This window comes from Excalfactoria chinensis, chromosome 9 (genome assembly GCF_039878825.1).
Source record: "Excalfactoria chinensis isolate bCotChi1 chromosome 9, bCotChi1.hap2, whole genome shotgun sequence".
Taxonomy (NCBI): Eukaryota; Metazoa; Chordata; class Aves; order Galliformes; family Phasianidae; genus Excalfactoria; species Excalfactoria chinensis.
The window spans coordinates 14,519,236-14,547,204 of NC_092833.1; the positions used below are offsets into that span (position 1 = coordinate 14,519,236).

Here is a 27,969-nt window from a genome sequence, read left to right on the forward strand (position 1 = left end):
AATGCCAGCCAAAAAAGCCAAACCTGATTTATCAATGATATACTGCCAAAAAAATGGTGATTCACTGCCTGAGCAAGTGGACTAACAATCACTTTCCCAACAAAAAATAGTAGGCAAAAATGTAACTTGGTAGAATTTCCCTCTTGTTATTGTGGACACTAAATAGCATAGTCATATAAAAAGATTGGGATTAAATATGCCAAGGTCTCAGAATTGTTTGAATTCCTCTTTGCTTAATTAATCCAAATATTTAAATTATCTTCTTTGTGTAATTTGGTGTTTCAACCAGAATTCCAGAGATAGGCACATAAAATTACTATTTGCACACTGATTATCTAGCTCACTGTTAAAACCTGACACTAAAATAAAGATATAATCTCATCAGGTCTAATTAGCCTGTTCTCTCATTGATCACCAGATCTCACACAGCGCCCAATTCAACAGGTTTCTCACTTCTCTCTTTATTGGTATATCTATAATAGTCATACAAACTACATTTCAGCTAAAATGTCTTCCTTACTTTTCCTTTAGTTTGTAGAATTAAAAAGAGAAAGTTTGGGGTTTTTTTGGAATCTGCAGTGATTAGAAAGCTCAAACTATGTCCAAAATTCAGCTCTAGAAAAGTCATGTTCAAATATATCAGAACACAGACGCTCCCATACAACACGCACTTGCTTACCACTGGTATTTCTCCTGTGTTCCATGTAAGCTATGGATCTTGTTGCGCTCATTGAGTGTTCTACATTCAGTTCAATTTTCACTCCAGTTTTCTTTCACAGGACAAGTTCTATTTTTCATTGTTTGCCATATTTGTTGACTTTTGTAACAGGAATTAAGTGCCCCTAGAAATACATTCTTTCTTTGCTTTGTTACTAAGATGGAATTTCAGCACAGAATTGAGGACTGAGTGAAACTAGACTCTGTCCTTAATGGTCAAGTTCAAACACCTCCCTGTCCTCACACCTACCAAAACTGCAAGGCAATCCTATTTACAAACAGGCAAAACCACGCTAGCTGGTATCTGTAAGTCTAGCAGTGGAAGTATGAGATTTACCACTGAATCCAAACACAGGAAGGTAGCACTGAATCCAATGGCACATGGAAGGCTTTTTCCATGAACCCACAAATTATGGAAGCAATTAATTTTCCTTTTTCATGTTAAAATAGATTGATATTCTTAATTTTGAATTCCAGTTTCATCTGCATTTCTGTTCTAACACACCGACATTCATAGAACTGCTCTCATAATCAATCACTAAATACAAATTAGAATGATGTCTGTCTCTTGCTGGACTTTTTAAGCACTTATTTGCAACTTGCCTATGTTAACAAGAATCTTATGCGGCTGGTTGACTTGTCATTTTTTCAAGATGATTTGAGATCCAAAAAGATAGATTTTACAACGTTTGTACTACCATAATTTTGAAATAAATCTATAATTACATTGTATTCTTGGCAAGAGCTTGATGTAACATCAATATTCTTTATAAGATCTGTCTCCCAGAGAAAGACTCCTAGATTCATGGCAAATTGTGAGTACCCATGGGAACAAATGAAGATCTTTGCTGGGATGCTCCATCACTGTCATAATATTTGACATCAATTCAGAATTCTGGCCAGCACTCGGAATCGGTAATTCCTATAAATCTTTTCAATGTCACAACCAGTAGGACACTGCATTAATTACATATAATATTATCCTACAAACAGAATTTTACAGATTACCTTACAAGCATTTTGTCCTTTTCTTTTTAAACGGGACTTTGGGGTAAACATGCAAAACAGGTACATTTACAAGAATATAGCCTTACACACTAAAGAAACAGAGATGAGATGGAGAGTGTATATAGAAGAAAAAAATAAAATAAAATAAAATAAAATAAAATAAAGTAAAATAAAATAAAATAAAATAAAATGAAGCACTAATCATGTTTAACTAACCACTAACTAATTCTCTTGTACAAGGCAGAACACCTGAGAGAAGCTGTGTCTGCACTTCTGAATAGTACCCAATGGCCACTACAAGAATTATAAATTATAAGGAACATCATATCCAAACTCACCACAGAATTAAAGTGGAAATAGATTTCTTTTTTTCCAAAACTGACATGCTCCCACTAGTCTGGTCTTTATCAGAATAGAAGAATTAAATCTTAATAAAATGAAATTCAGATAATAAAGACAGTTACTGCTGCACAGTTCTAGACTGTTCACAGCCTAGAATCAAGGTTATGGATTGCATTCTGAATTCTAAGAAAGAAAATAAAATTAAAACCAGTAGGTGAAGGATCTAATGTAATAAATACATTCCTGTCAAATGGGAAATACCTTTTTTTTTTTCACAGAGATAGGTCTGCAGACACCAACAGATTAGCAACAAAGATAGACAACTGTCAGAAGAGTATTTTTGCAAACACAATAACTATTATGTGTAATAGGAGAGTAACAGACATATCCAGAAAATCTGCAGACATACTTATAACACTAATTTTCCAGAAATAAAAATCCTTTGCTTTTTTTTTTTTTTTTTGTCTTTTTTCCTTAAAAGAAATGTTTTTACAATGAGTTTTCCACAACATTCAGAAAGAATAAATCAGACTCTTTTCATGAAGAAATGATCATCTAATCACTGAACAGGAAAAATGCTTAAAACATTACTAAGAGTCAGTTTGGCCAATATTAGATCATTTTACTCATTTAGTTTGACAAAAACTGCCAAGTATTATCAGTCTTAAGCTCCACTTAATTCAAGATGATATTTCAAGCAGTGTTTAGTACCAGCTGCTTCAGAGGCAAGTCAAAGAAAAATCAGAATAATGTAATGAATATTACATTTGCAAATTTATAGAAAAAGCATCTAAAATCCATGTTCCATGAAACTTAAGTTGAAGTCTGTTCCATGCATTTTAAATTGCTTTCTTAATCTAGTATGTATCTGATATTATTTTAATTTCATCTTAAGTATTAATAAATACATCAATGAGGTCATTAGATAAAAACCTGCATGCACTGATATTGGCAGAACTATGCAATAACCTGACTGTAGGCAAAGTCACAAAGATGCAGGTGAGCTCTCAACCTGACATATGTACACTATATAGTAATAGAGTTATACTCTCCCCATGTGTACCACATTACAGCTGGTAAACAAACAGACTTACATGCATTATGAGAAAAATCCTGTAAAGATCAGATTAGGAAAAGAAAATTCTAATTTTTGGTATTGAGAACAAATTATGCTTCTTTTAAATTGCAAAAATGTCCAAAAGCTGAAGGGAGTGCAAGCTGGGTCAGACTTGGTATAATGAAAAGCTCAAGCATGTAAGTTATCCCTTCCAATCTGTTAAAGCACCTTCTGGTTTTTAAAAAAACAGCTTAACCTGCTTACTTAATAAAAACTGTCCATGTATATTAATTTAAAGTTAAAATGCTTGAACAAAACAATATTTACCTTTTAATTACTGAAACTGAACCAGTATTAAGGGGATTATCTGTGCAAACTCATGAACCATCCAAGAAATAAAATATTTTATTTCTAACCTCTGCTGCCAGTTGCTGAAGAGAAGGGGATGCAATAGGATGTAAAGTTGAATTGCCTCTGACTGGATTATGGAGACTAACATAAGCCACAACATTTCTCTGAAGAACTCTCTTGAGATCCTACAACACAAGCAGAGCAACGGTTATTACTGCACATGGTTATAATTAATTGTTTTATCATTTCCTTTCCTTCTAGGGAAAAACTGCACCCTATGATTCTGTCCTCCGTGCTTCCCTAAGTAATACTTACCTACTGTTTTTTACAATATACTGTTAAAAACTTCAAAGGATATCTTAGTGTTATTTCTCTCTGTAGCAGAAGTTTTAATTCCATTTCACACATCAGCTCAACAAAATGCAAATAGGCCTATGAGGAATTAAAAATAACTACACTTGTAAGGCCAAAAATGAAAACATTACATACTGTGAAACAACGTGAAGGCCTTTTACACTTCTGCCTAACAGAAGACAAACTTCAAAAGCAATCATTATCAACAGTTAAACGTAGTCTAATTTTTGGAGAGCAAATTCAGATTTAAACTGCATAACTTTCTCAGTGTTGTCACTTTATTATATCTTAGACTACAAAAAAAGTATGTACAAACAGTTTCAATTATTATCTCTTTTAAAAAAGTCCTCTTTGCCTTCCCAGTAATGAGTTACTCTTTGCATGAAGTGGCTCTTCATACTGAACAGAAGGGGTGTAACACAATTACATCTGATGTAAAGCTGACTTGAAGTGGAACTAAACAGATTTTGCTTCCAGCCTGGATCTTTTCAATTCGATTTTTTCACCCCCTCTTGTTTTTGAAGAATAATCATTTTGGAAGTATGAAACTTCAATGGGAGCTAGCTGCTTCTCACGTATGATAAAAATAAATTAACTCTTCGTTATCTCCACTGTTTTAATTCAGCAGGCACAAACATATCTGCTCGCTACTCCTTTAATTTATCAACTGAAATAAATTCCATTCATATACAATCGATAAGACTCAGATGAAGTATTTTGTTTCACTGAACTGATTTATATTCTTTAGAATGGAAAAGAGCCCAAGGAATCTTCCTTGTCAGACTCTAGCTAACTTTTAAGCAGAAATATATGAAAAGTGAAGCAGTGAAATGTTTATGTAGTCAGTGCAGTGGTTCTCCTCCTTTTATCACATGTACTTTGCTTCACAGAAACTTCCCCTAATAAACAGTAATTTCTATATGGTAATTTCATATTACTTCCATGTTTTCCACAAATGTAATAATAATTGCAATGCTTTCTTCTAAATTTATTTTACCTCTGCCCACTCATATGAACCGATGTTCCCAAATGATGTTCCTCCCCAGGAGCAGAACACAATAGTTCGGTCAGTTCTCCAGCCTCTCTTAACCTTTAACATTAGGGCCTGTATAAATGCCGTTATGATAGCAGTGCTACTGGCCCATTCTTGTCCACCATAAGTATTCAAACTGCTGTGATGACTGCCAATGATGACGTATCTGTCTGAAACAAGAAAAAGGAAAAAAAAAAAGGGAGATAGAGAGAAAAAAGAATCTTCTTCTGCTTACTGGCATTAAATGAATTACAGAAACAAAAGATGAAATTTCTTAATTGTCTGTAATGCCATTAATACAATACAATGCTGCCAATAAAAGCTTATATGGTCACATGCAGAACAGCCATAGAGTAGACATACATAAAGCTGTCAATGCTACTTGAATATAAATTAATAAATATTTGTACTTTCCTAATTTCAGGCCTGTGCCCTATTCTTCATTGCTTGCTTACTGCTTTCTCTTCTTATAAATCAGGTATATACCCCCCTTTTACAGCCAGAACTTTGAGATCTAGAGAAACTAATAAAGTTCCATGCTTGTGTTAGTGTTGTTAAGAAATAAAAACCATCAACACAAGTAACTGGGAAACACTATCTTCAATACATGTGAGTATCCAAAAAAGAAAAACAAAAGGTGTGGTGGTAATATGAGTAATATGGAAAAAATACACAAAGTATTAGCACTCCCTCACCTGGAAGACTGTGTTCAGTGCTCACCACCCTATCTCAAAAATGACATTGTAGGAACAGCAGTTGAGAAGCTGGTAACCAGAATAGTTAGATATCAGGACTTAGACTTCCAGGTAGGGAGATATTGAAAAGACCTGAACTGCAGGTTTAGAGAGGAGACATGACAGAGGAATAAAGACAGTGAATGATACAGAAAGGTAAGTCAGAGCTAGCAAGTCTGGTGATACTGGAAGAAAGTATTTTATATATATTTTAAAAAATGAAAGGCAGTAAATGTCACCCTGAAATAAAGAGTGTCTATGATTACTCAGAGAAAAAGCAGAATAAACAACATTTCATTTAGAGAAATTAAATCAGATCTTCATCTCTCGAGGATTATCACAGAATCCAAATATTAACTCTCAAGTTTAAAGAAACACCTTTTCTTCCAAAAGAATGATGTGGTATAAAACAAAATGAATTAGCAGTGTGACTGGTGTGTTTTAACAAGTCCATGCAGAGTTCTGCTGAATGACTTATTCAACTCTAAGATCTTCTGTATGAGATGGATTCACAAAGGAAGCACCTTTGACAGATTACTAATTGAGTGTATTCTGATACATAGTGAAGACCCTCTCTCCAAAACCAGAATCTTAAAGATAATCTTTCCATATTTCAGGGCACTGAGAGAGACCAGGAGAACAGTTATCATAGATTCATAGAATGACTTAGGTTGGAAGGGACCTTAAAGATCATCTAGTTCCAAATCTGTAATGGCCTCTGGATGACATATGGGTTCGAAAGAGTGCAAAGTGTTTTGGTTTTCTGTTGGTATTCTTACTTTACTGAAAGGAATTCATTATTCACTGTTGTCAGTACACCGCCATGTAGCAATACAAATAAGTGGTAAAATGCCTACACTTTGCACCACTTATAAATATCTGCTCCTAGAGGACTTTTTGCAGTGACTGCTGCCTAGAGAGATTTCTTTAACTGATCGGCAATAGACTGATTTTAAAACCATTCTTTACCTTTATTAGAGTTAAGTATATACTGTCATAACTTTGAAAAGTAGCTTCCTACTAAGAATGCAATAATAAGGTACACAAAAGATGAAGAATTTATTAAATAGATACTGATGCATTCTTTTTGTTATTTATTCTTGCTTCTATTCCACAGTTAGGCAGACAGTATGTCTAAGTGTGACAGTTACTACGTTGCAAATCCTGGAACGCCTATTTACAAAACATTAGCAAGAATAGGCAAGTAACTTCAAATTATTCTAAGACATTAAATCCTTTATTGAAACTAAATCCACAGTGCTAATTACTTCCTATCTTGCCTTAAAAAATAAAATCATTCTAGTGAAAAGTGCAGCACTGAGCTCAGAAAAAACTCAGTAATTATTTTAGCAGCTGGGATAAAAATTAAGATTTGCTGCCTTCTTCACTGTATCCCTTCAAATATGAAATGAGTGGTCCTGGTCCTAGGAAACTGTAGTTAAATTTTTACCCTTTCTTTTAGTGATGGTAAAAGGGTATTAAACAAGGGAAAAGCGGTCATGGTTTGGATAATGATGTGATCTGCCCAGTATGAACTGGATTGGGTCAACAGCACTTCACAGTATGTCAGTAGTCAGGAACGGTGTTCATTAATCATGTAGAAACACTTCAACTTTTAGATAGATTTAGTCATATGCAGAATGTGCTCAAGATGATCTTGATTCCTTTGATGTTCTCATTACATTACCTACATACAATATCAAAAAAGGATAGAGTATTTTTGTTTTATACCACAAATACCCTTGGGTTCTTAATGCTTAATTCTAAAGGCATACAGAACAGTAATTATTATTCATAGAATTGTATAAACTAGCTTAAGGCATGAGCCTAACACAAAATAAGACTGCAGAAATTGTGATGAAGAACTTAGTCACAGATTTTAGTACACTGCCATCACATTTGATAATACATGCTTAATTAAGCCAGAGATCAGGCTGCCCAGGCACCTTGGATCCAGAGAAATGTATGAGTTATGCAGGGATGTTGTGGGCTGAGTCATAGTTTTATTTAACTAATAATTCTGCTAAATTTATAAAATAAATCAAAATATCTTCTAAAGACATACAGACAACTCACGTATTAATTCAAATCATGCAACACAGCATATTTTATAATTAAAAGCATCAACATAGTCACTTGGACATTATATGGCAAAGTAGAACTCCAACCTCAGCTATGACCTCCAGTCACTGTGAAACAAATAATCAGTTGAAATGATATAGGACTACTTACCAGGAAATACAGATCCCTTCAAATATCCAATGACATTGGAGATGGTCTTGTATGTAGTAACTGACTGAATGCTGAGACTGATTATTTTTTTGTCTGTTAAAAGACACAATGAAAAAACAAAAACTCACAAAAAATGTTTAAGTTCTGCTTATGCAGACAACCTCTAATTTTAAGATATTTCTACTCCTTAAATTAAAAAAAAAAAAACAAACACCAACCATCAAATTCAACCAGTAAATGCTGACCAACCAAAATAAAAAATAAAACCAAAAGTAGGATTCACAAAATTCTGTGATAAAATTGTTTTAATCTTTACAGGCATCCCTACCCTAAGCCTTTCCCCAGATCAATCTTTCTCTAACATTCACACAATAATACCTCATTTACATTCTGCTGTGGAAAAAAACAAATAAGAAAACCCTAACAAGAACAACGAATAAACATATGCTAAATGACATAGGAACAGGTACACCCTCACATCAGTAATCACTGTGCCAGCATAGCCTTTGGTGATATCCTTACACCGGCAGAAGACAGCTTTGTTGGCTTGAGGAAATTATATAAATACAAGAGTAAAAAACCTTGTAAAGCAGCCAATATATATGAGATTAGTCACCACAACTGACACGTGGCACAGGGTAAGGCCAGCAAAATGTGTTTGATTAAAAACAGTTACTTCTGTTTGATTGTTTTTCAAGTCCAGATCTGAGAATTATTGCCATTCCCTCTATCTCCAGGTAGGACACATTAGCTACTCTGAATCCTGGAGTCTGTGGCAGTGGAACAAAACATCCAACTACAGGGCACTGCAGATATCTTTAAAATGTTGCGTTTGCATTATAATAGACTCTATTAACATTCACCTCATCTGAAAGGTCATAACTCCTATCTGAGAAAAGCAAAATGTCTTAAACTGCTCTAACTTAAATGCTAACAATTGTCTGATAGTGGTGATGGTGTCACCCTGACATCCCAGGAAGGTGTGAGAGCCCCAGCACTGCACCACCAACAGACATTGTGGTTAAGGGCAGAGCTTCAATGCCCACATCCCAGCTGTCATAGACCAAAATTAAAATATTCCACTCATCATTTTGCTCTCCATCACCTGGGCTGTTATCCTCCCACTGCACTGCTGACAGCTTGTTCCCAAATGTTACAGCAGAGAGTTTACTGAAACATGTAGAATCGAAACAATACATCTCTAGGATACCTCAGGGCTCATTTGCTGGTACTTCATCTGGTAAATTTACTTTAAAATTCTCTTAAAATAAAATTCAATATATTTTCACTCACTGTCCTCCAGTAATATTTGAGAAAAGCAAAATGACAGGTATGATCTTTCCTTGTTTTACAAAATGTACCAAGAATATTTATTCCATTTTATTTTACTCAGACCAAACCTTATCTGCTACCAATAAAATCACTTTTTATGTGAAAACTGCAACAGTAAAGAATGTGAAAGCCAACCAGTTCATTAAAAACAGACCACAGCATATTACTTTGCAATAATTATCATAGTAAGTTAATAATAAGTTTGGGTTCAAGTTGTAATTACCTCTTTCCTCCTGACGTAAGTTACTGCAAAGTTTATTATCAACATGATGATGAAATGGTTGCTATATAAATCTGCAGATACTGTTCTGGAATTTTATTAAATCTTTAATTTTAAAACGCATTAATCTAGCGGGCTCCCAGCACTGTAACTGGTACCTTTATTCACGTTTTGGTCATTTAAAAAATCTGAAATCAGCTCAAGGCTCCCACGTTCATTAAGCAGGTTAAATTTAACCTACATTATACCAGTTACCTCTTGCCCTAGCTCCTTGCTTGGAGCCATTATAGAGTCTGCTTAGGGCTACATTTAATAGTCTGATAGAAAAATATTTCAAAGCTCAAACAGATTTCTCTTCTTCTAGCCACAAAAGTTCAGACCTGTTTCTTTAGACCCCATTTCAAAAAGAAGATAAATCCTTTTGAAAACAAGTGATTTCACTCTATTTCCTTAATCAACATCAGCTATGTAGTCTTCAACTGACAATGAAGAAATCGGAAATTAATTTCTGGACCAGCACACATTCTGAAATCAGATAGTCAAGTTAACAGTTGTGTACTGCAGTAGTCAGCTTAAACTGACTTGGGTTTAAAGGCTCAGTACATTGGATGAAAAACTGAAAGCATTCTTTGGAGAATACAGCATAAGTGAAATTTAATCCCCTTATGACACTCCTGAAAATAAATCTCACTTCCTGATACCGTATTTTAAAGGTACTGACTATTTCTTTTTTCCTGTATTCTTTGGAAAATGAGGAGAATTTAGCTTAATACTACCCAGAATATACCCTGACTTTATGTAAACCAGAAGTTATTTCTGAAGTAGAAAAGTATTTACTTTTGTCACTATTTTTCTATCTGTTTATACAGCTTGAAATCTGTAAATTGTCTCATACCAAATTACTGTCATGTCTCCAAACTACCTGTTTTCTAAAAATGCATCATTATTTCTTACTCATTTGATTGTCAATTTTAAAACTAAAGAAGAACATACTCTACTGCCTGGAGTCTAGGTTTACAACAACTGTTTACACGGGTTGATAGTGATTGGACAATGGGAAATGGTTGTAAACCAAGACAGGAGATTTAGGTTGGATATTAGGAGGAAGTTTTTCACCCAGAGAGTGGTGACACACTGGAACAGGTTGTCCAAGGAGGTTGTGGATGCCTCATCCCTGGAGGCATTCAAGGCCAGGCTGGATGTGGCTCTGGGCAGCCTGGTCTGGTGGTTGGTGACCCTGCACATAGCAGGGGGGTTGAAACCAGATAATCTTTGAGGTCTTTTCAACTGGGGCCATTCTATGATACTAAGTAATCAGGTGTGTCGCATTTCTTGTTTCACTTTGAACCTCAGTGATATGGAATGAAGGCACCACACTCAGTATCAAAGACAGTTACAAATTTTGAGAATGCTTCATATTGTATAGCTGAATTTTACAACCTTGCTCTATTTGAGAGCTTCTCTTCCTGATTTAGAACAATTGAAACCAAAGCACCATGTTCCAGACAATAGCCTAATAACATTCTCTCTCTCTCAAATAATAAAAAAAGGCTTCAGAAGTGAACAGCTTTTCTGCAGTACGTCATTCTTGAATTCCTTCTAAGTACCCATTCTTTAATGGGAGCAAAGAATGTTAAGATTAACGAGGATATACAAAGAAGCACCACAATAAACAAAAACACAAATCTACTTACTGACTTCAACTAACACAAAACTAACAACTAACTTAATTCCCACTCTCCACTGTTTGGGTTCAAAGTATCCGACATATCTCAGATGTCTCCCCCCATGTCCTCCCACTCCCTCTCTCACATTATGTCTCTTGAAAACTGCAAGGCTAAGGAAAAGAAGAGGCAATGTAAGAAAACTATATATAAATGTTTAATCATTACTGATGAATCTGCTGCTTGGCTTTTTGAAACATACTGATGAGAGAATGATCATCATCTTATTCTAACAAATTTTAAGCCAACCAATCATCTGAATTGCTCATTCATCTCTTTTGACAAAAATGATGAATTCTGTGTCAGATATGAAATCTTTCCCTTAAGCTTGTTCAAATCAACAGGAAGACTACGAATTCAGCCTTCCCTGTTCTCATATATCTTGCTGTGTTCAGCATATTCGCTTTGGTTATTGTTATTAAATAGTTATACTAGATTTGCTACTGAGCACTTCCACAAAGTATACGCTCCAGACATCGATAGTCATGCTGTTATTTCAAAGCACAGTGTATTATGAATGCATCTTCGAATAAAGGAAAGCTTGTAGGCTTGTTGTGACAGAGCTGCCTTACTTAATAAAGATTAAAAGAAGACTAAAAGAAAAAAAAAAAAAAAAAGTCCCATGAGTTACTGTGGATTAAAAACTTTGTATGAAATTGGAAACAAGTGTTCACCAGAAAACAGGAGGACATGGATTGACTCTTTCTAGACAGTCAGCTTGGAACAGTCTTTCCAGAAACCTTTCACCACAAAGCATTCCCGCCTTCTCAGGGAGGTAAGACAACCGCCTCATCTCTCATGCAAAAGGTAGAATAAGTTATCCTTCTGGTGATTCTACACTACAGCCTCCAAAGAAACCTCTTTGTCAAAGAGCATTTCCTCAAAAATGAGAACCTTTTGACAGCCCAAATTCATGCCTTCCATCATCCATTTCAGCTGCTGAAAATTCATACAGTGTTAGCAATCTTCACACATCCTATCTGTTCTTATAAGAAAAGTTATTTTATTGTTTATTCTGTCATTGTTCACTGATTGTTGAGAACACCAGCTCGTCCTTAAAATACCTAGTTAGCCATGCATGGACAGCAATATTTGTCCTAACCACAACAGCTTAAGACACAAAGTGTGAGGCCTTACAGCCTTTACATTTAGCGTACATAACTACAAATGCTAACACAAGTCATAAAATTAATCAGCCTTTTTTTATGACTTGTTTTATTGTATTCCTATGCCACAGAAAGTTTCCAAAGGCAATAAATAAATGATACAGTACATAGATTTGCCCTCAAAATTTGCATTTACAATGATCACTGCACTTAGTGGAGGTTGCAGTGGCTAATTAATTTGCCTCCCCTGTTCAAAGACCATTGCTTTAAACCACTTAAAATAACAAGCATTATAACAAAAGATGTATTTTTTTCTTTTTTTCTTTTTTTTTTTTTTATGGTGACAGATATACTATTACAAAACAGAAATCAAGACACAGTGATTACTTTTGCATACATCTCTTTTGGAATACTATCTGAAAGGTGTTCCTCCTTTGAAACACGTTGCATCACCTTTGTTGGAAGACTGTATTTTCACTGTTATTTTCCCCAAGAAACATAAGTTAGTTCAAGCAATAATCTGTAAGAGTTTGCTAATGGCATCATCTCTGAAGATGAATGCATCCGTTCTTGTCACCTAGCTCTATTCAAGTCATTTCACTTTTGTCATGATGACTGTTTTTCTGGTGAAACTTGTTTAGAAAGGTGCCTGAAGGTTTAGACAACATTACAGTGTTTATTCTACAGCAGATACAAATTAAGGAACACAGAAAGACACAACACTATTTAGAATTACATTATTATGCTGGAGGCAGAAAAAAGGCACAGAATAATACTGCTCCCAGAGCCTTGATGTTTGAGCAGTCCAAAAAGGCCTAACAAACTGTAATAACATCTCCCTAGTGAAAGTATCTGAAGGTAGTGGGATATTTTTGGTCAATAGCAAGAATTAGAGCTTAATGCCTTACACTTAGAGACTTTGTACTTCAGATATTGACTTATATTTGCTGAATGCTAGCAAAAGAGAAAAGTCATACCTAACTACTGTAAGGTTGACAAAGATAAAAGAGCAAATGTCTTTTTTCAGAGCATAATTTCTATTTTTTTCCATATCTTCTAGAAAACAGCTATGCAAAACATCCTTATAATCAGCTAAATCACTTGGCAATACACTGTTTCAGAAAAAAAAAAACACAAAAACACATGGAATCCTTGAAGAATATTTCATAGTTAAGAGGAAAAAAATACCCAAAAACATTTTAAAAGCATTACCTGAACTTGACAGTTGGAGGGGGACACATTTGTCTTTTTGGACTGTATTCTCAGGTATGGAAGTGAGTTTTTTGGCAAGTACTGCAGAAATCGGTTGCACTAACAATGTGGTGAGGTTCAGTCGATGTTGTCTGTAGCTTCCATCTTAAATGGCAGAAAAAAAAGAGCAATTTTGTTAATTAAAATTAAGAATTTTCTGAATAAAGCGTAAACCACATGAAAAAACAACCATTTACAATACAGATTAAGACATCTAATATAGATAATCAGCCACGATTCTATTCTTACCTTACTGAAAAGATATTCATCCAAGAACGTTTACCTCAAAAGTACATATAAATGTTACATTAAGTAGGGAACCGCTAAACAGGAAGAAAGCTTTTCAGAGTCCAAGCAGATAGTAGATAGAGTGATTTAACAACACACAAAGAAACTACTGTATAGTTAAGGAATCAGTGAACAATAGAATTACTGATCAGCAACAATTTTCATGTTCAAGTAAGAACTGAGCACATTTCAGGGAAAAGCAGATATTTAAACTGCTTGAAATCAAACAGAAGTATCTGTGTGCATGGAATGATGTTGCTATTGATAAGGTTGTTTGCTGCAGATGTGAAAATATTTAAATATTCTAAAAGTTATGCTACTTAGCAATACATGTTTAAGAGGAGAGCCATTTTCACACAAAGAAATGTTTTTTTGTGGGTTTTTTTTGTGAATTCTTAAAAAAAACACACACCACGGAGGATGTGCATTGATGAAATACTACAAACTGATGTAGTGTAATTCCTTTCACATACAAAGAAATCTGGAAATTTGAATATACGCATTCCATTTTAAAGAATACAGTTTGATCATCTCATTGTCTCAATGACTGTTCAATGCAGCTAAGGTGACTGCCTTATTTTATAATTGCAGGTGTTTTTATGATGTAAGGTTGAAGGTGCAGATAAAAGAGGTGTGCAATAAAAGCACACTGAACAGATAGGTACATATCAAGTGGAAGAAGGTACACATCAGAAAGCATCAGAATACTTCATTTACATCTTTAAGATCTTGAGAAGAAACAGCACAATCATCACCGTATCTGAAAATTTAAGCATATTTTAAAGTGTTTATTTGAAAGTAAATGAGTTTCCCTACACATCTGCCAACATTTAAGCATGGGAAGGTTTCTAGAGATAACAAGACATGTTGGGAGAACAACTGGAAAACAGAAATGCTCTAAAGCGCTCCAGGACAAAACATTCATCTATTTTTCCTGAATATTTTAGTTGTCCTAATAAAAGCAATGTATTTTCCCAAGAAAAAGCAAGAATCTGCTTAGAGATGAGAAGCGCACCACGGAAAAGGAGAGGAAGATTACAGCTTGGGGCAGAAACCAGCTCTGCAAAGCTCTAAAAGCTTTCTAACAGGCCTGTGCAGATGGAATAATCACCAAACTTCCAACCAGAGATTCAGATTACAAGGTCTCTTTCCATGCAACACATTTTTCTGCTGACATGGACTCCTTTAAAGCTGAAAGATACCCTTTACATTCTGTGTGACTTGCAATCACAGGGGGAAGAAGCTCTCAGAAATCAGCAGCGAATGTTCCAATAAACCCACAGAAAATTATGAGCAGATGTGTTGTTACTGAACCGCAGCACACACAACCTCAAGCACCCTCCCTCTTTTCTTTAATTTTTTGTGTCAGAAAGTCCTGAGATATCTCCCAATTTGCTCTCAATCATAATGCAAAAATCAACCAAAGCACTAACATTTAATTATGGAGAAAAATCTGTTATTCATCTGCAATATATAACAGAGATCTTTTCAGTGTTCACTTCTTATAAGTGGAAAGATGAAACTGATCTAAAAGTGATAATTTAGAAGGTGGGCTTCTTATGTTCTTGCCTTATCAGAGCTGGACAGGGCTGAAAATACCTGAAAGTTACTTCATTACACTGATAGTAAATTCAATTTGCTGAAGCCTTAAAAGTCTATTTCTAGAATCAAAAAGAATCCTGAAATGCCCATCCAAGTAATGTAACTGAGACACTATTTTGTCTACCATTTGTCAACCTGCAGACTATATTACAGGAGCAATGAACCTCAAAATGCTGTAAATGAAAAACGTCTATCCCTTCTCCATTTATCCACAACTTGAGCTTCACACCTGAACAGACTGTGAAAGACACACATTTGAGAACAACTTATAGGAGAAAACTTCTCATGTTTAAAACAATAAATCATTTTAAAGTATAAAGTACATTTTAATGCCTAGGACAAAAAATATGGATCTGAGCTACAGAAAGGGAGATTTACCTTATTTGGAAGAAAAACTTTCTGATTTTAAGAATTCATGACTACTTGCCTCAGCAGGAGGTACAATTTCTACAACAGAAGTATTTTAAAATAAAAAATTATTAAAACAAACAAACAAACAAACAAACCAGTCTGGAACAACACAGATATGGTCAATGTCTTCTCTGAGGTAAGGTGCAAGATTAGACGTCCATCTGACATCTTTTCTAGACCTGGATTTTATGAATCTTTAATAACTGAAAACCTAATTTAATTCCAAAAGAAAAAGAATCAGAATAAATATTAAAAGCACTTTAAGGAAAAACTCTGCAGTTACTTTCTCTCTACCAGCTATTTATCAGCAATCACAAGAGCATCTTTATTCCTTCTTTTGTACACAAACCCATCTGCATCATGACCAGGAATCAAACAAGAAAGATCTAAAACCTATCCCCCATGTGAAACACAGTCCATACTGAATAATTTCCAGACTTCCAGGGCTGAAATCTTCTGGTTTGTTTTTAATCATGGGCTTGGTCAAGTACCAACTGCAAAACAGCACAACTCAACTTCACAAAGAAACTGACAACTAAGAACTGTGTAAGGTTCTTATATCATCTCTCCCTGATGGATGCCAGAACCCTTGGAGGACACAGCACTTTCAGGATCTGGGAACCCAACAACTGCTTTGAGAATAATTTAATATTAAGATTTTTGCTTGTAATTAAAATTTCATTTTATAGCATCAAAATAGTTCAAGAAAACAAATTCCTTACTCTGCAGTTCTAACAATCCAACCGTGCCAGGTCTAAAACTGCTCTTCATTTAAGAAGGACACCAGAGAATATTTTGCAATGCAGGAAGAAAAATAAATTAATCAATTATTAAGGTTATTTGGGGAGTGGAAAAAGAGGTAATCTTTAGAAAGTTTCTGACACAGAGCAAGAACTGCACTTCTTCAGTGACTCTGTCTTGTGTTTTCGTCTTTACTGTAAACACAGACAAACCCATTTCCTGCTCAGTCTGGGACGCACACTTGTAACCTAACATTTCACAGTCTTATGTCTTGTCATGTAACTTACTGATGTAAGTAATATACTCTGAGATTTCTGAAAAGGCTTTATAAGAATTTAATGTGTTCAACAAGTGTTACTTGTGCAACATATTCCACTCAATTCTGGATTAAAGTACAGTTTTATCATCACTTCAATGGGTAGCCAAGCCTGAAATCAAAGCATGAGAAACAGTATAGATTTAGTTACAATATCATATTTCTCTATTCAAAAGAATTTTACTTTATCCACATCTTCTCCAGGGTTGCACAATTTGCCTTTTATTTGTATTTCCAAAAAAAGAGCTTATGGTATAGGAATCAATTCTGATCACTTCTAGTTAAATTCCACATTCAGAGAGCACCATATTTCATCTTTAACTGTTTATTAAAGTTGGTTTGGGTTTGCCAGGATATGACAAAAGAAAAATTTAATGAACAAAACTGTCTAATAAGTTACTGATAAAATTCATTACAGTAATTCCTGAAACACTGTTTTAATGACCTCTCAAAATAAATAAATAACAAATAAATAAAATCACAAATTAAAAGAAGTCTGGCTGAATGCTGAACCAGAATTGCAGATACCCACATCTTTGACTTTCTGTTGCATTAATAATAGAGCAGTAAAGTTTTGAAATACTTGAAGTGAATGGCTCATTAATTTTTCACCTTAAGCTTAATGGAAATTTGACAAACAGTTTTATGCTGAGAAGAGAAACTCCAAGAAGAATTTCACAGCACAGTATGAGAATAAATTGTGTAAAGGACAGAGTGAAGTGTGTTTGGTCAAATAAGATGGCTCTGCCACTCATTCACCTGGAGTGAGCAGTTAGTTGAATGCATCTCTGTGGAAGAGGTATTCTTCGTCTTACACATTCCCAGCATGTCTTCTGTGTTGCCCTTTGTAAACACTTGATCTTGTATTAATGACCAAAACAAAGATGTAAAAACTTACATACCTTGGATATTTGTACAGTTTACAGTTTGAAATAGTCACACAACTATGCTGACATCTTCAGCAGCTGTTAAACTTCTTCTGGATCTCATGAAGCCAGTCATAATTTATTTTTTCTCTGCCGTTTACCTATGGTTTTGCTGACCCACATCTAGCCCTATGCCAAAACTGAAAGGATTGGACAATGCTTGCTACAGTCAGACCCCATCAGCTGATTGGTGACTCCTAAACCCACAATGCTATTAATATAATAATTTTGCAATGCAGCAGCTATTTTGCTGCACCTTCAGTTACTGTTGTTTACAAAGATGTTCATAAGGAATATTACTAATAAAGACGACATTCTCACATCACAGAAAAGCAGTCAATCACACTTCTAATTAATACAGCTAGAAAAGGCTTGCACTGTCACAATGGTTAGTTACTCAAAAGAGATTGAAAATGTTTGCTGCTGATATTTTGCACCTTGGTCTTCCAGTGAATAGCTCCACAATGTAATATTCTTTTAAGGCAACTCCTCCTGACCTCCTATGTATTTTTCATATCTTTATTAGCAAGAATGCAGTCACACCAAATTGCGGGTTTGTTTGAAGAAATTATTTGAATTCAGATCCAGTCTAACCTCTAATATAAAAATGTTCCGATCTGCTACAATTTTCAAAATCACCGAGTAAAGTAATATGCACATTTTCACTTCTTAAAGTCACTATTAGAACACTGGGAGAAAAATAAATAGTTTTGGCCTGTCCCTTTTTGCTTTAAATTGATATCGTGAGTATGCTTATCCAGACCAAAAATGCTGTTCTCCAAGCTCTTTGGAAAAGAAAAATCTGTGAAAATATCACATCTTCTCAACATTTGGATGTCAAAAGTCAAATACGATGTTTTCTGTACATAAAGTCAATTACATAACTCTTCTTCCATCTTTCTAAAACAAATAATGTCCTGTGGAAACTGATATTCTGACTGTTGTGTAATAAAAATCTTGCTGATCACACTATAATGCTCAAAATGTTTTGCATCAATAGGAGGGAGAATAACTCAGCTTAAAGACTTGGAGAGTATCTTGGTAGGTATAGTGGAGTAACTGGTAGAGGAAAACATTATTCAAAAGAAGAGCACAACCTTGAATAGAAGTCCTTAGAGGAGAAGTGATAATAATCATTTTCCTGTTACATCTTTAATCAACTCTCTATGGATTATCCACTAGAATTGCGTTGTGAAACACTTGTCAATTTAGAAGTACATTGCTTCACTAGTCATTAGCATTTCAGGAACAGAAAAACATTCGCTTCTCCTGTGTTTTAAAACAAACCAAACAACCAACCTTTGATATTCTGCAACCAAGAATTTTAACAGCATCCACACGTCAGGATTTCCAACCATTTTTACAGGGCATCAAGTATGAGACTGTCACGGTGTTGGCTGGGACACAGTTAATTTTCTCTGTAGATGTTATATTTTGTTGTATGATGCAACGTTTTGGATTTTTTATTAAAATAGTTGTGATGAGACACTAACAGTAAGTTGTCAAGTAAGTAAGCTTGCACAGTGACATGCATTTTGCTGTTCCTTGTGGTGCCCTGCCAGTGAGGGACTGGCAAGCACAAGGAGCTGGAGAGGGCTAATCCAACTGGCCTAAGAGACATCCCATGCTCACAAGAGAAGCTGGGGAAAACAAGGAGGAAGTGGATGACTTTTGGAGTGATGGCATTTATCTTGCCAAGAAACAATTACACACAATGATCCCAGCTTTCCTGGAAGTGGCTGAATATCTGCCTGCCAATAGAAAGCAGTGAATGAGTTGCTTCTTTTGCTTTGATTGCAAGCACAGCTTTTGCTTTACCCAGTAAACTGGTTTTTATCTCTACTCATGAGTTCTCACACTTTTACCTTTGTGATGCCCTCTTCATCCCAGCTGAGGAGAGGGAATCACACTGCCTTAATGCCTGCTTAACATATTTTAAGTGTACTGTCAGTCTTTTTTTCTTTTTAAGATAAATGGAATAAAAAGCATCACATTTATTTTGCAAAAGCAAAGCCGCTTTGACACATTGACGCAAAAACATCCAATTATTTCATTTCTCTTCTAAAAACATTTTATAGCAACAATACAAAAAACAAAAAACAAAAAAAAACAAACCCAAAAACCAAACACCCAAACTTTTCAGTGCTCACTTTGAATACCCTTTTCCAGTTAGCTTGTTATAACAACCAATCATTAAAATGACCAGAACTAGACCAAAAAAAACCCAAATAAAAATGCTAAATTAATGTTTCTTTTAGACCCACTAACATGGAAGTAATTTTTTTCCCTTTACATATCCATGTAAAAATGAAAACATGAAAAAGGAAGAGTAATTCTTCTATGGATTAAATACTGTTAATATATATTCTAATGTCCTAGTAACAACATAATATAACAGGGTAGAAAAATTCTAAATGTTGACTATCAGATAGATGTATTTTATAAATCATTCCCTTTAGATAAAACTACAGCATACATGGAAGTCTTTTTCAAATGTCCCTATTTGTTCCTGGAAAATATTTCCCAGTCTACTATTTGTACTGTGATCTCAAACTAGAATTTGGAAAGAATGCTGAATGTCCACATGCACACGAGGGACCACAAATCAAACTGATGTACTAAGCCTGACAGCAGTAGCTTGACTGTAGCAAATGCACAACTTCTCACTTTGGATCATTCCCTCTTAGTTCTTTTTGTAAGCAAGGATTTTGAAAATATCAAAATATATAATAACTAAGGTAGTACATAAGCAGAACAAAACTCCTTCCATACTTAAAAGTTTATAAAATAGTTATAGAAACACTTTACTCCATAACGGGATTAATTGACATTCACTTCCATATTTTTGCCTTCAAGACAAGTAGACAGTGTTTCTTTTAAAATGTAATGGTACAATACTTTTTACAACGGCAGTATCATATTCTAACTAGAACTTACACAGTTTTTGATTCTGATTTCCTTTTCCTGCCTGTCAGCAGTTCATAGTGAGAAAAGCAGTAATTACAATAATGTAGAAGCTCTGGTCTTCAGAGTGAATGAACAGCTTTTCTCTAGTTTACAGCTAGGTACAGTAATTGGCAAGTAACAAGTTCTCTTGGGCTTTTTGAAAGACTGACAGTTGCAAGAATAAGAATAAGGAATGACTGGTATCAGTCAGTTTATTTTATGTTTGCACAGCAGTATCCATTATAACCAAAGATTCTTCTCACTCCTGCAAAAAGGATCCAGATAGCCTCCAAGCATGAGCATCAACTCAAGTCATGCAAACAGACACGAAAGACCCTGCTTCCTTTCCTATTTGAATTATATTTCCTGTAAAGAATTCCAAGACATATGCAATTTCTGTCTCACTCAAAAGTTAATGGGATGGCCTATTAGCTTGTTCCTTCATGAACTAAATATTGTTCTTTTGTACTGACGATGGCCACTGTGTAGAAGAAATAAACAACAAGCATAAGAATGAGAAACTGACACAGATTTCCTTTCTTCCAGCGACAATCAAGACTATAAATAGTAAAACAACTCTTGCTAAGGTGAAATATGTTTGCCTCATCTAGACTATACATCAGGTTATATATGCAATCCTGAAAACGACTGCTCTGGTTAAAAACAAGCATGACGTCCAGCTTACCCATAATAATATGATTTATTATTACTAAAAATAATAAAATTCCTACAACGTTCTACAAGAAATTGAATGGAAATAAAAAATCTCCAAGAAAACACTGAAAGCAACAGGTTTATAGTATATAAGTAACATTGCAATGATTCAGAACCACATCTTGTCAATATATTTGGTCAATAATATAAAACTATATGTTCTCTTACAATAAGATATATCTGTAATTTATTCTTCCATATTTGAAACCATGCAAAATCATGTTTTGGCTCTGGTTTTTACAATATATGCGGTTACTAAAGTGTTCTGAAGTCTCTCCCTTTTCTCATAGATCGTTTCCCTTTCTTCTTATACAGTACTGCTGTTGCTTGTGCCAACACAGTTTCAGTAGCCACACTATGAACAAAATCAACAGACCTTATTGAAGTTCTGTTAGAACAGTTCCCTAACCTGTATCACAGCAGTCCTCTCAACAGATAAATTACAAGTGTAAGAGGCAACCTGGGACAATGAGGTAGACAGGGTGACAGGACTTCCTCCAACAGTCATCTCCCAAAGTCTCACATTGTCAAATCATAATCACAGAGAATACTCTTGACCTCTGGGCACAAAGACAATATTAGAATTATACAATGGTTTGGGTTGGAAGGGACCTTTAAGATCATCTAGTTCCAACCCCCTGCTATAGGCAGACACCTCCTTCTATAGCAGGTTGCTCAAAGCCCCATCCAGCCTGGGCTCAAATGCTTTCAGAGAGAGGGCACTTGCAACCTCACTAGGCAACCTCTTCCTGTGCATCACCACCCTCAAAGTAAAGAATTTTTTCCTAATATCTAGTCTAAATCTACCCTCTTTCAGTTTTAAGCCATTTCCCCACATCCTGTCGCTACTTGCCCTTCTAAAAGGTCGCTCCCCAGCTTTCCTTCAGTCCTCCTTCAGGTACTGGCAGGCTGCTATAAGGCCTCCACAGAAGCCTTATGTAAAAAACCGCATGTAAGTTTGAGTGGGCTTCATTGACTTATATCTGTGTAGTGATAATTGTTCAGTTGATATTCAGGAACTTTTCTGGACTGGTGTGTGATGTATTTACATTTTTTCTGAATAGATATTATGACAAGGTAACAACTCAGATTGCATTTTAATACTGAGGAACACAGCTGGGTTAATTTTTTCCTCCTTGCCTCAATGCTGTGCTAATGAATGTCAAATCTGGATGGCCCAGATTGCTTTCTCTTCTCATTCTACACAGCTCTGTGGCTCCCCATGACCACATCTGTTTTCTTATCAGCAAAATATTTCTGAAGTTTTTCATTCATAACTGTAGATATTTAGTTAGCATTTAACTTTTGAAACAAACAACAACAGCAACAACAAAACACCGAGATAAATCCCCTTACTTTCTCTTTTGAGTGCCATCTGTTAGGCTTCTCCTTAGAGAAATCAGCAAGTTTCCATACTGGTACTCCGAACCATAAATATGCTATCATTTACAAAACTTATGAAAATAAGACCTGCTAGAAAAGATAATAGTATCATATAAAATTACCAAAAAAGACTGAATTATATACAGAGGGTATTGCACAGATATTACACAAAAGCACTTATTGGCCCCTAAAAGGCCAACAAAGGAAGAATCATAAAGCAGTTGAGGCTGAAGGGTCTTGAGTAGATGCTAATGCCAAGCAATCTGGTAAATTTAGGATAAACTTCTTCTCACCCATATACAAAACCCAAAATCCGAAACCTGTTCACATCTCATATCTGTGTCAACCCATCACTGTTAAATCCAGTAGACTCCACTCAGTAGAACCCCACATGCCTCCAAGAAGCAGAGAGAACATTTATCTCCATCTTACAGATACTAGAATTGAATCAAACAAAGAAAATCCTCATACTGAGTAAATACTATTCCCTGACTCTGAATGCTATATTTGTGCTGTTAGTCTCACCCCAGATCTCTTCAATAGGAAAGTATTACTCACCCACATCACTCTACCACTTTCATAAATCTCAGTCAGCACTTATTTCAAAATACACTTGAAAATCTAACCCTAACATTGCCTCTATTCTGATTCTATTACATTTTGGTCACAATTCAGTTCATTGATTTTTTGCCTGAATTTACAGGTGGATAAAGTTTAGTAAAAGCTTACTGACTTCACAGAAGACAACAGATGCCCTCAAATCCTTCATACTGATAGGCAAAAGCACAGTCAAATATACAGATAGATATATGGTGGAATGCAAGAAGCCAAGGAATACAAATAGAAAAAAACATGTGGACTAAGTACAACATGTGTTAAAGTGGTGATTTTCATAAAAGCACAGTGTCACAAGGAATCATCACTGCTATGTTAGATCACCTCTTTCTCAACACTAGCAGAAGTAAATACAAAGGAGAAAGAACAGGTTCCCTCTTTCTTTTGGCGCAGTGTTATTAAGCCTTGCCATGTAGTAAGAAAATAATAAACACCACCTAATTTAAAGAGAATAGAACTTCTGTATGATAATGAAGAATAAAATATTAAGAGAGTCAGTGACAGCTGAAAAGGATGTGTGGACATTCACTGAAAAATTGAATTTATTTTCAAACACCCAACATCAAAACCTTGTCTGAAATGCTGTTGCACCAGCTACACAAACATGACATTTTTTATCTCTATTCACTTGACCTTGCACTCGTTTAGAAGTGGAAATATTCTGACTGAATTCTGACCCTGAAGTCAACTAAAAACTCCCAGAAACTTTAAAATAACTGGAATTTGAGACTGTTTCTTCAGACTCAGACATCTCTCTACTATGTTTATTCTTTAAAAGCAATCATGGAAGTTTATCGTAATTCTTAATCTACATATCTTACTCAACAAAGAGATAATTTTTATTTTTCCATTAAATACAATGAGATATTTGTTCCAAATACTGTTTATGTTTTTTGGAGCCATGATACAAGAGTATTCATAATCATTTGGCCAATAAGAATTCAGTATGTATTCAAGTTATTACAAAATGCAAACCATTTTTTTTTTCCCCCAGTGAGAATCTAAGGAACTTAATATATCAGATGCAAGTTCTTTCAGTAAACAACGTATTCTTTCTAAAAATAGTTTTCTGACTGTAAAGACTCTAAAATGAACATACAATCAATCTATCTTCTTGAACAGAATAGAGATTTGAAGGAATCAGTTCTGCTCTTATCTTTGAAGTGAAGCAACAACTAACATCAGAAGTTACATTGTAGAACAAAACAATAAGTAGTTGTCAATAACTGGTACAAAAGTATGTTCCACTGACATCTAACTCAACCAATACAGGCAATCAGATGGGAGATATCCATTCTAAATAATTAAAAGAAAGAACTATGACAGCAAAGAAGGAAACGCTATTGTTGCCAGATGTGTCTATAATGAACATTACCCAAAGTTAGTCTAACCACCCATTCACTTCAAAAAGCCCATCTACTGGAGTTCTTATCTGTACAGAGTTTCTCAAGACATACTATTCTTTTCTCAGAAAGAAGTTAATAACACTAAATACCAAAATGAAATTCTAATTTTCAATGCAGAGTTTACTTCATAAGCAACGACTTACAAATGGGAAAGGTAAAAATGGAGATTAAGTCAACTTCCCAGAAGGAAATGTGTTCTCTCACTATAAAGCCCACTTTGCCAGTACAAAAATAAGACATTAAATGATAACTTAAAGGAAAATACTAATAACAAGCATAAGAAAAATATACCATCAGCAAAACATACAAATCACTGGCTTTATATTCCCTGATATTTTGCCTGACTTCTCTGACATAACCGAAGCTTCCCCTCCACAGGTGTCAGACATTTCCTTCCTCTTTTTGCTTTAAGTGGCAGAGACGCCATGCAAACAGAATTTCCCTTCTAGTTGAGCACAGTCAGTCTCTGCAATTAAAATGTAACAGCCTCTAGTTGAGAAAGATTTACTGAATGATGCTTAGTTTTTGGAAATTACAAATAGAACATGAACAGCCACCAACCTTTATCAGATAAACTGAATGAAGAGTTACTAGCAATTTTAGGAAGTGCTCCATAACATTTAGAGTATCTTTATCAAGATTGAGTAGATAACGTTAAAAGGAATTAGAAGCTGGAATTTACATCAATTTTAATACATTCCTGTAAGAAGTGGAGTATGATACAAAGCACAGTAACAATTAAAGATGCTAGAACCTGAAATGGAAGTAGGGATGTTTTAACAGCATTTTGGAAACATAACCTAAAGCAAAGGAAAATCACCAGTCTTAAATTCACAATTGCAATTAAAATTACACAGCATCAGCACTTAGGTTTTGTTGATACAGCTACAACAACAAAGGAGTACTCTGTCCAGTTATGGGCCCCTAGTAACAAGAGGCATACTGAAAAGAGTCCAATAGAGAGCTACCGACATGATGAAGGGACTTGGAACACCTTCTAGCTTCCACCATTCTGTGATTCTGTGATATAAAAAATGATATAAAGAACTAAAAACTCTTTCAGTATAAGAAAGCAGAATGAAGAGTGTACTAACCATGACTGAAGTAAGTCAGAATACAATAAATTTGTTTTACATTTATATTCATCACAGTTCATCTGATTTAGCAACAATCTAGTACGGCAATAATAAATGATAGTTTTGAGCAGCACAGGCTAACGGTATTAAGAAATATATGTCATTATTATGAATTCAGCTAATCTCATCTTCCATGACAGGTAACAAACAGGAAATACATTACAATGAAAGGCATACCCTTCAGCTAAAATAATGTATGTTGAGATTATCCACATAATCAAACCTACGTTTACTATTAAAATAACAAAACTTACATAGCCTGGAAATGCTCAGATTTTCCTTCAGGAAACAAGTACGGTACAAAGAAAACAATGAATGCTTCCATTTAGAATTTAATTATGATATAAATCACTTGAATACATCTAAAATTGAACAGGATGGTAAGAGAAAATACATATATATAGATACTATGATTTGCCTGATGTCCGATACAGGAGAAGGGGAGTTTTGATAGCATTATTAATGGCGTGGCAAAGGGAAACATATGATATAGACTACAAAATGAATAAAAACATATCTGTATGAATTATTCTGCCTATGAGGGAGATAGCTGGGCCAGAAGAAAACTCTAATATTGCCACAGCTTTTCTTTCTCTTGGAAAGGTGAATTGTGAAGAATTTCAAGAACGCCTGAAGAACCTCTGAAGTACAATTCAACAACCACAGAATTCTGGAGACATTTCAACTGTGCCCCTAAGCCTCTTCTTCTGCCCTCTCTCACCAGCCAGTCATCAAACTTCACCACAGATTTCATTTTTGACTGGTACAGAGTATATCTAACATCAGCGTCTTTGCTGTCCGTCTGACTGATTTAACTTCAGGGGAATGCTTTGTTCACTTATCAAAGGATAGGACAATTCAAAAGCATTCATTCACTTTAAAAAAGGAGAATTCTAGTTAACATGTTTGATCAGTCTAATGACCAGTGAATGCAAAAGAGGCCTCCTTGCAAATGAACTGAAGCCACCCTAGAGGGGAGAATGGGATTTTTTTCATCAGAATAGACTCCCAGTTGGACAGAGAGAGTTAAGGCAGAATTTGTTCTGAACACCACTGGGAAGTCTGAGAAAATTTATTGGAGTTTGGTGAGCCCTAGTCCACCGACCATAATTTTACTCTTCATCAATTCAGGCTGCAGAAGGAATGAAATAGTTTCCTTCTAGAGGGTCTCATAAAGCATTTTGAAATGGCTTCCTGTGGATGGGATTATTTTTAACAAGGAGTGTTCCATTGAAGGACTTAACAAAACAAAAACATTTCTGTCCTGCAGGGTCAAAATCAGAGCAAGTTTTCACTTCTCTGAAACTGGCCTGAACTGAATTAAAATAAACTTATAGTTTATTTAGAGAATGCTTCAGATTCATACCGAACTCAGGACACAATAGTCAACACCAGAACACAGTGGAAAAGAAGCACACTATGAAGTGTTCTGTTAAGGAAACTAGAGCATCACAGATCATAAAAAATAATAAGGTCAATGGACAAGCAGTAAATGGATTCATGATCATCACTTTCATTGGCAGTTACTCGTCTCTGAGTGATATCTAACCTCAGTCTTCAAACAAACAATGAGGTCACAGGAAAGAAAAGATCTTGAGAAGACCTCTTGCTACTCAATTTTATATTTTTCTTAAAATGAAGAAATTAAGAAACAATTATCAAAGTTTCATTCTTCACTGATAACTGTTTAACATATTTGACTTTCAGTATTTTACATTTATTTTGATCCTTGCTTAACATGCAAACCTGTATCCTGAATACAATCAATTCTCCCATTTTAATGAATCTAAGTCTTGCATAAAAATCCTAAAGAACATGACCAAAACACAACAGATACTAAAATTCAAAAGTGAACTTCTACTAGGATCACAGGGCTTTTGAATTATGAATGATTATAAATTTTTGTAGCTAGAAACTCCTTGACGATTTATGCTACAATCTGTAAATCTCTTGCAGTATCTCTACACTTTTTTTAGGTCTATAATAGAGAGACTTCTCAGGTCTCTCTATTATAGGATTTGCAA

The 27,969-nt window shown here is 35.0% G+C and overlaps 1 protein-coding gene across 4 annotated transcripts in view; it reads right to left on the reverse strand.

Moving 5' to 3' along the window:
* NAALADL2 (N-acetylated alpha-linked acidic dipeptidase like 2) overlaps nucleotides 1-27,969 on the reverse strand; it is a 355,925-nt gene that overhangs the window by 63,033 nt on the left and 264,923 nt on the right. For all 4 annotated transcript variants that reach the window (XM_072344515.1, XM_072344516.1, XM_072344517.1 and 1 more), the window contains 4 exons: nucleotides 13,423-13,566; nucleotides 7,829-7,921; nucleotides 4,827-5,032; nucleotides 3,541-3,660 (listed from right to left, as the gene is read on the reverse strand). In XM_072344515.1, coding sequence (XP_072200616.1) covers nucleotides 3,541-3,660; nucleotides 4,827-5,032; nucleotides 7,829-7,921; nucleotides 13,423-13,566 — 563 coding nt within the window. The remainder of the gene's footprint in view (nucleotides 1-3,540; nucleotides 3,661-4,826; nucleotides 5,033-7,828; nucleotides 7,922-13,422; nucleotides 13,567-27,969) is intronic.